At 40.0% G+C, this 16,478-nt stretch overlaps 1 protein-coding gene across 2 annotated transcripts in view; it reads right to left on the bottom strand.

Annotated features, from left to right (window-relative positions):
• Positions 1-16,478, bottom strand: part of DENND5A (DENN domain containing 5A) — a 61,659-nt gene that overhangs the window by 25,753 nt on the left and 19,428 nt on the right. For both annotated transcript variants that reach the window (XM_066187553.1, XM_066187554.1), the window contains exons 4-6: positions 15,525-16,185; positions 8,763-8,950; positions 258-575 (exon numbers count right to left, since the gene is read on the bottom strand). In XM_066187553.1, coding sequence (XP_066043650.1) covers positions 258-575; positions 8,763-8,950; positions 15,525-16,185 — 1,167 coding nt within the window. The remainder of the gene's footprint in view (positions 1-257; positions 576-8,762; positions 8,951-15,524; positions 16,186-16,478) is intronic.

Here is a 16,478-nt window from a genome sequence, read left to right as displayed (position 1 = left end):
TTCAAGAATAAACAAGGCGAAGTGCTATTTTTAAACACATTATCCAACAGAATGGAATACCAGTAAGGATAAAGGGGTCCCTTCCTTAAAAACTAAGAAACATTACAAGGCACTTCCCCTAACCGTGTTCTTGTCTCTCCAGGTATATTCCAGAGAAATCCTTCTAGTGAAGACAGACATACAGCATCTTTGGACCATGACTTCAGACCATCTGCCACTGCAGGACCAGAGAGAGTGCAGCTTATTTCATATCTTACCTTTTCTAGACTCACACCTGTTCTTTTAACAAGTGCTTGGAGTCTTGCAATAGTCTCATTTTCCTTTAGCAGCTCATAGGAATTCAGAGGTGATCCTGCTATGTTCCCATTTCTTTTATCAGAAACCAGGTCACATGCTCTGAGGCTCTTCATCTTGGAGGCACTTTCACTGCAGTGCAGGTTTCCCTCAGGTGGAATTCCAAAAGCCATCAGTATCTCTGAAATTTCCTGAATGAACTCAAGCTTATTTGGAAACTGGGGTAGGTCTTCTGGCAGCTCGATGAAATGGTTGTCTACATCCACAAAGCACAGGTTAGCCTGGGATTTAATTTAGAACAGGACACCATTACAACATCACTAAGCCCATTATTTATCTTTGGGATTTGTGCTAATTTAGAGATTCAAATACATTTGCATTTGTTCGGTTATTTCGTAAAACAGAGTCGCCCCAAGCGTAATTGAACTGGTTGGTTGGCTTTGAAGAAAACAACACAAGACTTAAATTTCCAGGTCTTTTAAGGATGTAACTGAGAAAGAAAACTAATTTTACAGACATTTACTATGTAAAAAATATATTATAACATAAATTAGGTACAGATGTGTGATTTTTTTCATATATGTACAGCTAAATTTTAACTATGGGATATAAGCAATTCTATTTTATACATATTTATATGTAAGCAGGTGACTGCCTGTTGTTCAGATTATCAGTGCATTTATCAAAAAGATTTAGCAAATATCAATCTAAAAGGTGTGCTGATACTGCAGAAGTGCAATGAAGTTATCTTCTCTTTTTTCGTAAACAACAAAAGCCAATTGCCTGACAACTAAGGCAATTTTTTGAATGAGCAAGTTTGTTTCCAAGGGGAAAATGAAATGAACTAGTTTCCATTCTGTTTTTCAGTTCCAGTCTCCAACTCATTTACCACCAAAAAAGACCAAGGTTGGGGGCGGGGGGAAAAATAAAAGAAAAGAAAAACCACCTATGTGGCTTCCACAGCAAGATCAAAAGCAGCTCTGCACCTTTCAAGGTTTACCTCACTCTTTATTTGGCAAGGAGGAAGGTTCCCCTTTTGGCTTCTGCATTGCAAAATCAAATGGTTTCAAGACATTACATAACTACACACATCACAGTAAAAACCCCAGTCATGTGTGAAATCTGCCTGCAAAGTTGAGAACAGAGAAGTAACTTCGCTCTTCTGTAGAAACATTTCAGTTTCTCTTCACTGCAGAATTAACATGGACTCTCACTATTCTGCTTAACCTTCACTATACAAAATCCTTTCACTCAGATTATGGGGTACTTCCAACCTAACTGCACTGCATTATTCTAGGAGCCACACCTGAATTCAGGTCTCACCTGAATCTGGCAGCAAAAACAATTTTCAGGTCTATGAGATCTGACATATCTCCAGTTACTCCCTATAATTCAGTAAGTGCAGAAGGATGGAAGCACCACCACAATTTAATTGGAAAGAAATAATTAGAAGATATCAACCTCATGTGGAATGACCATAGGTAGACCAAAATAAGCTGTGCCTGACGAGACCTGGTCCTTTAAGTAAACTGTTATGAAAATATACATTTAGTACTTGTGACAGGTTTCTATAGAACAGAGAGTGTCAACTCTCCTTAAAACACAAATATCTTATTGAGCTTTAACATTTAAACTGAAAAAAGAACTCTTAAAGCAGAATTCCACTGGAAATATTGCACTAGCTTACAGTGAACTAGTTCAATTCATGCCCTGCTACAATAATACCCATAGTTACAAAGGTAAGTATAATTCCAGTTCTCTATTTCCTAATGTTCTAACATTTTAATATGGAGATTGATTTCTAACGCTCAAAGCAATGCATATGAAACAGTTTAATATCTCTTGTATAGATCCTTTACTGGAAATGAAATCACAAATTGAATTAGGTGCTGCAAAAGAATCCAAGGTCAATAAGGAGAATTAACATATTGATTCTCAAACAGTTTCTAGTGCACCTCAGAAAAAGTTTTTATTCAGGGCAAGTGTGATTGCTGAAATTTCCCTAATATATCAGCAGTGCTCCAAGGCAGCATCTGAGGCAGGGATCTGAATTCAGGAGCTTCAAGGCTCCCACTACACCCATGGTTTCCTGACGATCAGAAGTCAAGTCAGCTGGTATTTGTCAGAAACACTGTAAGCACTTCAAGACAGGAGAGAAATAAAGCTTTGAAACCAGGCACAGTGCCTACCAATCGGTGTTGAGGGAGAAACAAAAAGCATTGAATTTGCCTCAAGCAGTCTGCAAAATGGCAAGACAGACTCAATAAGAAACTCTTCAAACAGTTTAATTGTATTAGTTCCTTTTACAACTTCCTTTAATTGATGCCATTCAACTTCCTTTCCTTTTTGGATCAGATTCTGCAGAAGGCATCACTCTTGGTAAATAAGGTTGGTTGTATCCACAAAGCACTTGCCCAAAAAGAAATCAAACATTACCTTTACCAATGTAGAAATTCTAATCTTCACACTGAAATTAAACTCCTTGCCAATGGAAGAAAAAGCCAAATTCAATGCTTGCTGAAATTGCTTATATTATCTGCGTTAACACCTGGTTAATTCTTCCAATATGTGATTTTCCCTTCTGCAGGGTTCCTCTCTAAGAGCAATACACACAGTTTAAATATTCTGAGCTTCTTATAATGACTGCTTATCGTGCAACATGTAATTACATTTTCCAGAAACTGGCCTATATGGAAGCATTTTTTAAGAAGTCAGTGTGCAGCAATACTCTAAATAGAGTGCAAAGAATATTTTCAGGGACACTCTAGTTATCCAGTGCTTGGTTAATAACACGTAAGACAGAGGACTACCCAGAGCATCATATGCAAAGATTCCATAGGTGACTTTAGCCTCTCTGAACACAGGGAAGCTGAGGTCATCCTCAGGAATTGCATACACACTTCTGAAAAGGCTATGATCCTCAGGGAACAGGAATGGCAAAAACATCTCAATGCACAAGCCCTTCAAGAGGTACCAAACCAGTATTTTTCTGTAAAAAAATGAAATCTGAAGTAAATCAGCAACAGAGACCAGAGCAGTAAATTTCACTATGCTGCTACACTATAGATCCAACAGAATGGAACACCAGTAAGGATAGAGGGGTCCCCTCCTTAAAAACTAAGAAAAATCACAAGGCACTTATTTATAAAATCATGGTCATTCAAAGCATTTTGCATGCTAAGAACTGGGCAAGTACACAAAACAGAAAAAGAAAGGAGTTCTTTGGCCACAAGGGTTTAGTTATTTTGTCTCTGGAGGCAGCACAGTTGAGTGGGCTGTGAATAGCTGACAGCTCTCTACATGGATACACTGTTCATTATTTTACACACACAAAACTAAAATGATAGACACTTGACAACATGTGTAAGTAGAGATATAATTGAAAGAGCATCTTTAAGTTAGTTAGTTGGTATTTCAGGTCTCTAGAACAGTCATATTCTTTTATTTGTTGCTCACTGATCACAAGAAAACCCCAAAACAGTTACACACCACTTCACTTCAATAGCAGACTGTCACAAGAGAGGACACATGACATCATCTACAATAAAAGGTTCTCCTGAGACACTACACTAAGGAACAAGGATGTCACATCCTAATTTAAAAACCTGTCCTTCCCATAAACCTTTATCATTCCAAGTAACAGGGTGTCCAGGTGAAAGTCTTACAAACCTTAGAAATGTGAATCTAAGCAAATCACTGTTCACGTATCTGGTGCCAGTGCCTGGTTCCCTGAAGCCAACAGCACCACTTTCCATGGGCTCAGTGGGCTCTGGAGTACACCCATCCATTCCAAAACCAGAAGACAATTGCAATTCTTTTGTTTGACCTCAAGTACAATAAGGGCCAAAGCCCCACACAGACCTAGCAGGGCCTGCATCAAGCTCATATCCTTCCTTTCAGCTCTGCTCCAAAGCACAGAAGGAAACGATTTAGGTTCTGCTTGAATACAGCACTGAAAGACTAAACCCCATCCATCTACAGCCTGTATCACCTTTGTGCATTTGGCCCCAACCTTGCAAATAGCCACCCACTCCACACAGAGAACACGGATGTGCAACTTTATACACCCATGGCTGACTTGTGGCAAGTGTGTCTACAGTGGTCCTAAATTCTGAAGGATGCTCCTGTGCCACTCCTGTAAGCAAATGGGACCTTCTGCACTTATTCTCAGCACTGCTGTCCTTCATGGCAACCCAAAATTTGGGACTGAGAAAAATTTACAGCTCAAAGCCATTGCAGCCTTCAGAAACTCCTCGGGTGGCTGTTCACACTGGAGTACAAGAAAATATAAAACTGAGGTTTGTCAATAAATTTGCAGTATTATCAAGGATCCAATCTCCAGCAGATAGCCTGAGAATGCATACAAAGCAGTGATTATCTTTAAATAATTACCTTGGTCTGATGCGTTAGCATCAGAAGGAAAAAAGGCTTTTCAGGAGATCTTTCTTATCTTCTGAAACAACATACAAAAATAAAAACCCACGGAATTTCTTCAGGTTTAGCACTGAATCACATCCTTTTAATGGTTGAAATAAAAACACTGAAAATATATATAATCTGTCTTATACTAGCAGAGAAAATGCATTTTATGTTTTAAAGTCTTTCAACTCTTCTAACACGAAAAGCTATTGCCTAAGACCCTTGGGACCACTTGATTAAAAACAGGCTTTTAATGAGACACTACTTTGTTTGATTTCACCAGTGCTGGAAACTCAGCACTGCTTATTTCCACTGAAAATAATTTCAATTTCTACCATTCTCCTAAATTAGAGATACACACGCAAATCCTGCTGCATGAAATGCTCTGGATTAACTTGCTTGTTAAAAATGTATTTCTATAGCACTGCAGTAGTTTCTTTAGAAGGAAACGCAAAGACACATCAAAAAACCCCATCTTACTTCAGTACTTGCTAGGTTTGTGATCTCTGAGTAAGCTGCTAAAACCACTTTTATTGATCAGTGTCACTGATAAACAAAGCACACTTTTGCCAGCAACACTTGAAGCAGCAACATGTTCTTCCCTTCCCCTTTGACATCTGCAGCACCTTACTCTAGCACAGCTTCTCCCATGACCTCCCCTTCTCTTCTGGTTCCTCACCAGCCCCTGGCGCAGCTGCCAGGGAAACCACAAGGATGCTCATGCACACACAGAGCCCTCAGAAAAGCAGCAGCACCTGTGAGAACGAGCACTCTGCTGCTGACATGCACGAGAAACTCAACTCCACACTAAACCTCAGCATTTCCTAGTTTTACTGGGCTACAGAGAGTCAGGTCTACGGGTCATTGCTGGTCTTCAATGAATTCCCCATCAGGGCCTGTTCTTATGTACCCAAGAGATAACCTAAAATTGAATTTTGTCCTAACACAACTTTTTTGTTGAAGATTTTAATAATCATCTGCCACAAGCATTAACTTCTAGGATACAGCTGGATTTCCATGCTCATGTGGTAAAGCATCCCCTGGAAACACCAGATGTGACCCAAATATGGGAGGATGCCACCAAAGCAAGCCTTATGGCACGTGTGCAAGACTTACACCAAACCAAACCTAACTGCGTTGGAACAGACAGTATTGTCACATTATTAGTCTAAAACACTTTGAGCAAAACAAATTAGTCTTTTTAAAATTTTATTACAAAACCACAATGAAGAAGTCTACGGTGACACTGAGGTATCTGTCCTGTGCTAGACAGCAATAGTATTTTCTTCCACAATGACCTTCAACTGAGAAGCACTAACTAGATTTTTCTCTCAAAGTTCACCTCTTTGGCCCCTGCCTAAATCAGATATTGCTTTCTTTAACAGCAGCTGTCCCACACATCCATGTAAATAGATTAGGAACAGAGATGCAGCTTAGGCAGTTTCAAGACAAAGGAAAAAATTTTTTTGCAGAACTCAGAATAAATTACAACACAGAACAGCTCTTGGTATACCCTCTGTGATAAGTGAGGAAAATTCTGATATCAGGAGCCTAGAGGAGTTCATCATATAACCCTGATGAGTTCATAAAGGTTGATAAACATTCCAAACTTTAGAGATAAACAATGTTAAATATCAATAACCCCTCTGATACTGATAATAGATTTGTCTTTATTGAAGTACAAATAATCGAATCCATATGCCCTCTTCTACATTTCTACAACCCCCTTCTACTGTTCTACAACAATACATTATTCACGTTCCTGGGCAGTTTTTGTTTGCTGTTCTACGGGGGGGGGGGGGGGGTGTTTGGGTTCCTCTTTTGATTAGCTGGATTTTTTTTACGCAAACTCCCTACAATGAAAACCTCAACAATAGTGAGCTCCTGTTCTTCCCAGTCTACTTAACCCTTTGAATAAACAAATCTATTGGTAGAGGATAACCTTTTAGTTATTTACTAAGAGAATGGAGTCTCCAGTCCATTTCTATGCCATGGCTACATCTCCAGCCTGCAATGCAAAGGACTTCAACAGCTCGCATGAAACCTGACCCAGCAGTGACTACCAAGGGGATTTCTCAGGCTAGGTCAAACTCATTGTGAACAAAGTTTTAAGAGCTCACTCTTCAAATAAGAAAGAGAGAAGCTGAAACTTCAGAAGGACAATGAAGTCTTGCAGCAAATTCCACCACACGGGCTTGTTGCTGCTGCTTTCTGTCTTGTCTGTCCTCCCCTGCAAGACAATTCTCATCTCTGTAAGATTCTATCAAAAACCTACTCCTCCACCTTCACATAAAAGGCTACCTGTAAAATAATATGTAAATTGAGGTGTCAGATTACTTTTTAATAGTACTTGGATTTCATTTCAAACATCTAAAAATAAATCCACTGCCTTACTTTAAACATCCAAAATAACATGATAAATCTCTTCCAAAACCTATTTACCATTTAAATAACTAAAATGTATATTTGGAATTAAAATATGTTTATTTAGGTGGAAGTATTACAGTGATTTTAAAATGAGGAAGTTCTTTACAAAAGGAAGACAGTCTTTTAGAAGCTTGTGGCAACAGTGAAAACATCCACGGTGCATATTAACATGCATATCCACACATGTATTTTATTTCATCAGCTATTCTCTCTAAAAAGTCTGCTAATCATATTAATTAGGCCTGTCAGTACAGCCAAAATTCTGAAAAAATAGTAAACCAAAGCAATAGACTGTTGTTTTCATGGCAAGAACATACAATATTCTGTTATCAATTATACCAGTGGAAAATACAAAAAGAGCGAGACAAAGAAATCTAGAGATTAAACATTTTAGTTTTCATAGAAAAAAAAAGTTAAAAAAAAAAAAAGTTTTACTTTGAACTTGCCAGGAAAAACAAATGAAAACTACCAGCATATGGATTTGAGAAAAAGAGCAATGTTGGCATGGAGACCAGACTGGAGGTTCACAAAAATATCTTGTCTTTAATTTCACACAGCTTTTTCAAAAAGGAAGGGTTTTTTGTGTCAAGCTATGCTGCAGCACTGCCTGATAACGAAAACAAAAACCACCACCACCACAAAACCCTGTGCCTGCCACGCTTCTGCTGTCCCAGAAATGCAAATGGTAGTAGAAGAAAACCCACAGTCAGAGAAAAAGGCAGAGAATCCTACCAGGGCCTGTAAGTAGGGTGTTTCCCATGATTTACACAGTTCCTCCCCATAGAAGTTACACCTACAAGTAAGCAGGGGCCAGATATTTCCTCTGCTGCTTTGGGTAGTGCCTTGATCCTCACAACCAGCTCTTCAACTCTCCTGGCACATCCCTATAAGGAGTGTTTGTGAAGTGAACAGGGGGATAAAATACATAAGGAAAACTTCCAAGCAGTCTGAAAGTAGTCCCAGGCCATGGATGAGTTGCAGAACCTTTACAGACCATTTCCTTCTCCTTTACAGAGGGGCTGCTCCTCCCAGGGCTCCTCAGCACTACCCCAACAAGCAGAAGTTTGCTCAGGTACACGCTGACACTGCTGCAGACTGAAGCAGGCACTCCAGGAGAAAATCTGAAATGGTTTTGTGCAGACACCTGCCAGGCTGGGCCCATGCAAGCCAACCCCAAGAGAGAAATCCAGAGCAGGGAAACCCAGCCTGGGCCCACACAGCCACAAACCAGCACAATGCTGATGCCAGTCAAGCTCTGCTCACTCACCACCACAACCTTTTGGCCACCTAGGGAATTCACACTGCACTTCCTTGCACTTCCTGGCATTACGATTTTTTGTGCTCATTTTTCCAGCACAAAAATGATCTTTCTGTATGTCCCAATACATCAGTTCCCATAAAATTACAGTTGAATACTATCAGAGCATACAATTTCAAAAGCAAGGCTTTATTTATTTCACCAGACTTTCGTCAGCATCTCCAAGAAACCAAGACCTATCCCAAATCAGAGCCAGCAAGAACTTGACAATGGCTGTTTCAGTTGGCACTTGTGTTTTGGATCATTTCTCACTTCCCTTATAGTCATGGACAATATTTAATCAATCAAGACAAGCTCCTCTCACCTCTTGAGGAAGTTCCAGCTTAGACCTATCATCCAGTCCATTAGAGTGCAAGCCCATGAGGTAAGGGACAGGAGCATCTAGAAAATGAAGGAGGGATGCTGGAAGGATAGGAACATACACATGCTGCCACTGAAATGGAAACATTAGTGCTGTGATGGTCTCTGCCACTGTCATCAGCCTCTGATAATCTGAAAAAGATCAAGAAAATTAATTTTTTTTTTCCACAAATACTTTTAAGTAAATGAATTTAAATTAAAGAAATGAGTAGTTGCTTGAAAACAGAAACCACAAAACCCAGTACTAGCTGAGTGGCATCATAATGAAAACCCAGACCTGCACACCCAGCACATTTTGCTGAAATAACAAAGAGAGCTCAACCCAAAGTAGGTCATTCTACAAGTCATATGGAAATGAGCAAACTGAGCCTTAATGCATGCTAAGTCACTTTCTGCTACCTATAGCAGGGTCACCAGGAACACCAGTTTGAATACAGAAAGCAATATTGTAATCAGCTAAGAAATACATCAGAAATAATTTCTTTTCTCTGTGCTCAGGGCTTTCTATGGAAGCCTTGGATGAAACCCAAGGCAGCTGGTATCTCTCAGATAAACATTTTTAAAAAGAGTGTTTAAATGCCTATAAAACATGCTGTGTAGCAGCCAATCCAACAGTGTGACTGAAATAACTATGCAGAAAATGAAAAGGATCAGCTTTGTTTACCCTTTGCAATGTACAACCAAAGCCTCAGCTCAATGTAAAAACAACTCATGTCCTCCTAGAACTTAGGAGCATGTTAAATGTACCTGTGTAACACACTAAGAGACGTTTTTATTTAGCACTGGTGGCTAGAGCAGTTCACACTGCTAGGCAAACACTGCACCCTCCTCATCTGTAACTACAGAGTCATCTCTAAGGGTTTTTGAAATCCCATAAAGGGGGAGGCAGCACCAGATGTGTGCTCCAATACAGCTGCTGAAATATCCCAACTGCTTTCCAGCTGCCAGGCTGGAAAGGGTATAAAACACTCACACAACTAGGGCAATTCCTACCTCCTGTCAGGCTATAAATATAGCACAAACTGGAGACATAGGAAGTTTTTTCAAGATACTCCAACATCATCCCATTCCAGCCAGGAAAGGGGAGGGAACACAAGGGAAAGTCAGTAACCTCCATATGTGTGTATGAGGGTGTGGGTCATGCATGTCTTCTTTTACAGAGCTACAGACACCATGAAACTGAAAAAGACACTTGAATGAGCAGGCTCAGGTGCTGAGGATTCTGAAGCTGTTGCACACTGTCACAGAGGGCAGATGAAAACTGCAAGAACAGCATTTGTTCTAAACACCCTGGAGAAAAATTAAGCTTAACTGTGAACTTCCCAAGTTGATGGCTTTGATTCTGTCTTTTAGCCAGCCTCCACTCAAGACTTCAGACAGCAGCAAAAAAAAGGCCAAGAAATTCAGTTCCTGGCATTCATGATTAATTCTGTCTGGAGACAAAGTTGAAGACTTTGGGGTCTACAAAGAGCCCCACAACCCAAGAAGAACTCAGCACAGGTTTTGCTAACATTAACCATAATTCTGAAACTTAGGCTTTTGATTTTTAATTTTCCCATCAAGCTGTGCTGCTGGAAAAGGTTATTGCGTGGTCCTACCTGTCACTGCCTCACAGTAGACCTACTATGAAGGATCCTTCAACCAAAACAGATCAGAACAGCTTAAACAGTTTCAAGTTTTTGCCAAAAGTTTATTTGGACTGAAACACCAATGAGCATCATCAGCAACACTCCCCTATTCTGCCTGGACACCAGCTTCTGCCTACACATCTACGAATGGGTTTGCAGCTTTAATCACAGCCTGACTGCAAAGAAGTGATGAATTAATGATAAGCTTTGGGAAGAAGAAGATTCTATTCCATATCCTATTTTCTTCAGTTTTAAAAGGAACTTTAAATGTAGCCATAGATACACAAACATTCAGGCTGGTTTGTATTCCGCTTGTTTGTCTGGAAGAGCAAGTCTTAAAATAGAAACGGTGTTTTCCTACTACACAAAACCCCCTGTCTGATCCTGCTGGATAATTTAAATATAACTTTTCCCTCTGTCATTAAGCTAACTTTAGTATCAGCCTTTCAAATTAATTAGAAAGTAACATCAATAGTTCAGAATTTCTACCCACTGGGCATCCACCTCCTGCCATGGAGCTATCTGCAAAAGGAGCTCTCTGATCCTGGATATCCACATGGATAAGCTATTCCCAAAGATCTGGCCTGCCCAGTTGCAGCCTGCAAGTAACAGTGGCTGTATTCTGCTATTGGCAAAAGGCAAGGATAAAGATAAAAAGCATGAAAATATAAACCAAAATAACTCCTATGTTTTCCTAAGTTATACCTACTTAGAGAGGGTATGGAGGGATTTTTGGGTTTAAAGAAGCAAGCAGCACAGTTCTCATACCAAAGGATTACTGAAGATTTAAAAATAACAACAACAGAAAGACTAAAAGAGCAAAGAAGTGTTTCAGCAGTGCTGTTGCTCTTGTCCTTGAAATCAGAATGTGTTTGTTCTGATGTCAGTGACATGATCCTTTGGCATTGTATTGTACACAAGCACTGGAAGGGAAATAATGACTTATGACAAGGGCACTGTTAGATGGGAAAGTGCTTAACTGATCACTGTGCAAGGAAAAGAAAATCCACTACTTTTTTAATATGGTCACTTAAGAACACAGAAAAAGCATTATTTGTTATTCTAACCAACTGCTATAAATAAAATACATTATCTCCTTAAGTGTGTATAGAAGTTAACACAGTAGTATTTATGTGTAGAAGATTAAAAAAAAAAAAAAAAAAAAAGACATTGAGAGGTCCAGTGCCTGGAAAAAGAAAAAGGGAAGAACCCGGCAGCTCTAAGAACCATAACTCCACCTCCCCATTTTTACATTCTACCAGAGAGAAGTCTGTCAAGTGCCAACAGAAATCCTCTGACTCAGCCAAATTTAAAACAACCATACGATCACATTTTGGAACATTTTTTTCCTTTTAATCTTCCTACTTCACGGATCACAATGAAATTCTGTTGTATTTTTCAAGTAACTCACAAGTCACTTCAAAAAACCCTGTAACTGCAGTAAGGACCAGCTGTGGTCAGTAGAAGCAGTGGGGTGAAGTGTCTCCTGTTCTGACAGTGGGATTCAAGCAGCAAGGTTCCTAAATCTCAGGAGGCATAACAAGAAAGTGTCCTATGTAAGAGATCTGAGTCAGGCAGCACAGGAGTAATACTGCAAAGCCATTAAACTAATACTTTAAATCTCCAGAATGAACATGATTTTAAACAAGTGAAACGAAGGTGGGGAGGAGTGATTCAAAGGAAAAGCAGAAAAAAAAAATACCCCCTATTTATACTGTAAAATGGCAGCAGACAGCTGCAACCCAGAAAATAAAACTGTCCTAGATCACAGTCTGTGGCAGCAGTGCATTACATTTCTCCTTTTCTTTGTTTTCAGCTGTTTAGAAAAATCACCTCCAAGCCTATTTCACAGCTGTCTTAACTGGGTACACACTTTTCAGAAGAGCTCTAGGTGCTCTCTGAGATAAGGAGTAAGTCTATTTCACAGTTACAAGAGCAATATAAATTGCAGGAATGCAAACCACCTCGCACAGAATATCTGGCAAGGGCACTTCCCACAGGCCTCCAGCACCACTGACTTTCCAGAGTTCCTCAGCACTAGCAGTATTCTCAAATCCTTCCCTTTCTTACAGGCCTCTGACATTTTTCCAAATGGTAGACAGGCCTCTCAACAGGACAATCAAATTGAGGCATTCATTCCCTACACTTGGCTTACAGTGATCCAAAATACACAAGGCTGTGCCAACATAGTGGGACAAAAGAAGAATTTCCAGAACCATCAAGTCAGAAACATGTCAAAGGAATCTTAAACCAAAACACTTTCACTGCCAAGTGAAGTTACTCCTACTCCAAGGACTGACTGAAACTTAAAACACTAAAATAATTTGCTTCAAAAAGGATTGCACTTGGCAACAAAATCACAGAAACATATAATCATGAAAAGGTTAGAGTCGGAAGGGCCCTCAAGATCATCTAGTTCCACCAGACCTCCAAGAGGTTCAGGGTTTGGTTTTGATTTTGGTGGTCTCTCATTATTTTGGGTGTGTTTGTTGTTGGGGTATTTTTTCAAGTAAATCTTACAAAGCTACTGATCCTGACACGTACTGCTCTAAATCTAAATCCACCAATCTAAATCCACCCAATGAGTATCATAATCTCATCTAACCTAAAAGAACAAGAAATTATCTCAGTCACCTCGGCTGTCATGGGTTGGAGCACCAAGAGATTTAACAAACTCAAAGGACATTAAAAAACTCAGTATTTACATTCTGAAGGACAACCTAGACCTCACACTGGTGTGCATGCAAGAACATGAAAAAACCTTTACAAAAGTAAAGCAATTTCTGATTCTACTTAGAACTGAGTGCACCATCACCTGTATCTCCATTCAATATTTCCTGTTTCACAAACTGCAAAAAATGAGTATGGTTGAGATGTTACTCAACCATACTGAAGAAAGAGTGGAATATATTAGGAGCATATTCCAATAGAAAAGAACAACAGAAGCAAACAAACAAAAACTAAACAAAAAAAAAACCCACAAGGATTAAATCCCTCAGAAAGTCCTTAAGAGACGCTAGGTTTCAAAAAAAAAAAAAAAAAAAATCGGCTACTACTACTGAGAAGGCACTGCTGCAGCCAGTTCACCAAACTTAAGGATCAAAAGCCAGCAAACAAATAACTAAAATTCTTTTTCTACTGAAAGAAGACTTGTCAGCCAAAAACTAAGGTAAGTACTTGACAGAGGGACAAGACACCTCCATAATGTACAACACAGCCCAACTCGGCCAAAGCTTGCGGTGAGGCAGGGAAACGGTGGACAGAAACTGTCCTAACTGATCCCTCATCCCTCTGAACTCCAAACGTCTCTGCCTGCAAACAACAAACTCAACTGCTCCAGGGCTGTTTTAAGCTTCTTTAATTAGCCACTGATCAGACATCTGGAAAGGGCCCAAGACAGAAAGCTGAACCTATTAAAAGGGCTTGGAAAGAGAAGCCAGAATACAGTAAACTAGCCCAGAAGTGAGCTGAGCTCCAGCCGGGAGCAAAAGAGCACTCACAAGGTGATGGCCTGGAAAGAGCTCCAGGAGCACTGTTCCCACGTGGTGATGCACACGTGGCTTTTCAGTGGAGTTTCCAACCCACCACAGGAATTTCAGACACCTCTACAGGCCAACACAACCACACCCTTCTTCAGATAGGAGTGCTGATGTTTGAATCCTCCACTGCTGGGACACAGGTATCCACAGAAACTCTACCGAAATCCAAACACATAAATGCCTAATCCATTTCAGGGGAAACCACAAAAGAAGCTTGTCTGCTAGCAAGTATTCCTAGATTTGCTATGAACAATAAGCAGAGCAACTTGTTTTTTCAAATCCAAGAGAGTAATCACTACAGAGTTCAATAAGTTTTTTGACTGCACCTGAATTACTGTGCAGTTCTTCTCCTGCAGTTCACAGTGTCTATACAATGACATAACTGTGATGCAACACCCTGCTGCCATTACAGACTTTTAATCACCCTGACTGTACACACAAATCCATCCTTGGCTTTAGTCTATGCACAGATCTTATCACACTTTACACAAAATCTGTATTTCATGCTTGGAGAAGGTTGCTGATAAATGTAGGTTATATTTTGTAAATAGTCACCATTTGTGTTCTACTGTTCCAGTGACAGCTCAAGGGAAATAAACAGTGAAAACAAATTTCAATAACACTATGGACTAGCCCTGGTTTTGTCATGGGGTCTTTGAGGCTTCCTAACCATTACTACAAAGTAGTGTTCAAAATGCAGGCTGTTGGTTCAAACCTGAATGGGTGAGCCTGGACTAATGCTACTCAGCTTGGGGGGGAAAAAAAAAAAAAGCACAGAAATTTTCTTCTGGCATAATTTCCCACACTCTGTGTTAGAGCAACAGGATGTGGAGTAAGAAGGCCAATATCCACAAATTTCAACACATAAAATAGACAGCACTCCCACACTACTCACTAATTGATAAACATGCTATTTCAGCTCAGTTGCTGCCTATCCTCTTCAGAGCAAGCTTTAGCTACGTGGCTTCAGCTATTACCGTTTCAAGGCCTTAAGGAAGATAAGGGATTTGAGTGCAGTCAAAACTTTTTTCAGGTACTTATCTTTCAAAGTAACAACTGAAATGTGACCTTGGGTACTCAAAGAGAAAATCGTATTCGTATGATTAACTCTTCTTCAGAACCAGATGTATATGTAACTGTGTATCCTTTCAAAATACAGGGCTAGTTCTGCAGAGATAGCAGGGAACTCAGCTGAGCAGCTAGACAGGAACATGGAAGAAGGCAAACTGCTCTATCCAGTAGCACAGGTCCAGAGCCAACAATAAAAGGGTCAGCCAAACCATGAATAGAGGAGATGATGTGAAAAGCCAGTTTTAAGTTTAGGTGTCTAACAGCAGGAGCCAATGCAACACTCTCCTTAAAACTCCAGTACTTTTCTTTACCTTAAGACCTGCACACAGATCAGCCAGACTGCAACAGCATGCTCATGTCACTTTAATCCAGCTATTCTGTTGTTTGTGGTGTTTTTAGAATTCAAGACACAATAAGACCTTGTGCCAGTACAACTACAAGATAAGAAAACAAAACCCAAGTACTCACGCTGTGAATAAAGCAGTATCTGAAACTCCAGAAGGGCACAGGTAAAGAGCTGAACCACATTTTCTACTCCAAGCAGTTCAAAAACTTCTTTAACTGGAAAATCAAACAATGGTAGTTCACTGGTGCTTGGCCTCTGGCAGATAATTGGTCCATAAACACCTGAAAATTTCAATGACCTTCCTGCTGGAGGAAGAGGAACCTCATAGAGAATGTTGTAGATGTAGCTTTCTAAAGGTAGCGGCGGTGGCTGAGGTGAAGTCACTGCTTGGTGAAGTTGTTCCAGAACTTTCTTACAAGCTTTCATGAAGGACATGGGAGTAATCAGACAAATGCACTTTGAGACATAGAGTGTGTCTCTGCTGATGTCATAGGAGTTAAATCGCTGTAGCTTTGAGACAGAGGTGCCATTGCAGTCCCCAGTGCTGCTGCAGCTCTCCTTGTCATTGGTGGGTGGAGTATGAAGAATGTCATATTCAGCATTGTGCATATGATACAACGTCTGCATTGCACTGCAGATCTGTTTGCTAGTGACTTCCTCAAAAAATGTGAGAGAAAATCCAAATGTCCGCGAGCCATCTTCACGAGTAATAATAAAAGAGTGGAACTGAGGTTCTCTGGAATCTGCTTGTGTCTTGAAAGCAAGCCCTTTAGGCATACACAGCTACAGAAAAGGGGAAGGGGAGATAGTATCCATTAAAAAAGGTTTTTCTCTCCCCTTGCCTGCAGAAGCATTGGCGAAAATGGGATTTAGAATCCACAGACTGCCAGTGCATTTCACTTTAAATTCTATTAAGTGTTACATTTCTGCACAATACAGTGATATGGGTCTAAATCAGAAAAACAAAAAGAATGTATCAAAAGGGCTGCATGCAATTTCTATTGAAACTCACAATCATTTTGTTACCAGCCTTGACATGAGTAAAATAATAAAATTCAAACCCACATAAAGGAAAG

The sequence above is a fragment of the Chamaea fasciata genome, unplaced genomic scaffold, assembly GCF_029207755.1.
Source record: "Chamaea fasciata isolate MVZ Bird 193981 ecotype frontalis unplaced genomic scaffold, bChaFas1.0.hap1 SCAF_7, whole genome shotgun sequence".
NCBI classification, from domain to species: Eukaryota; Metazoa; Chordata; class Aves; order Passeriformes; family Sylviidae; genus Chamaea; species Chamaea fasciata.
The sequence above is the reverse complement of the archived record's forward strand: the minus strand, read 5'-3'. Positions and strand labels throughout refer to the sequence as shown.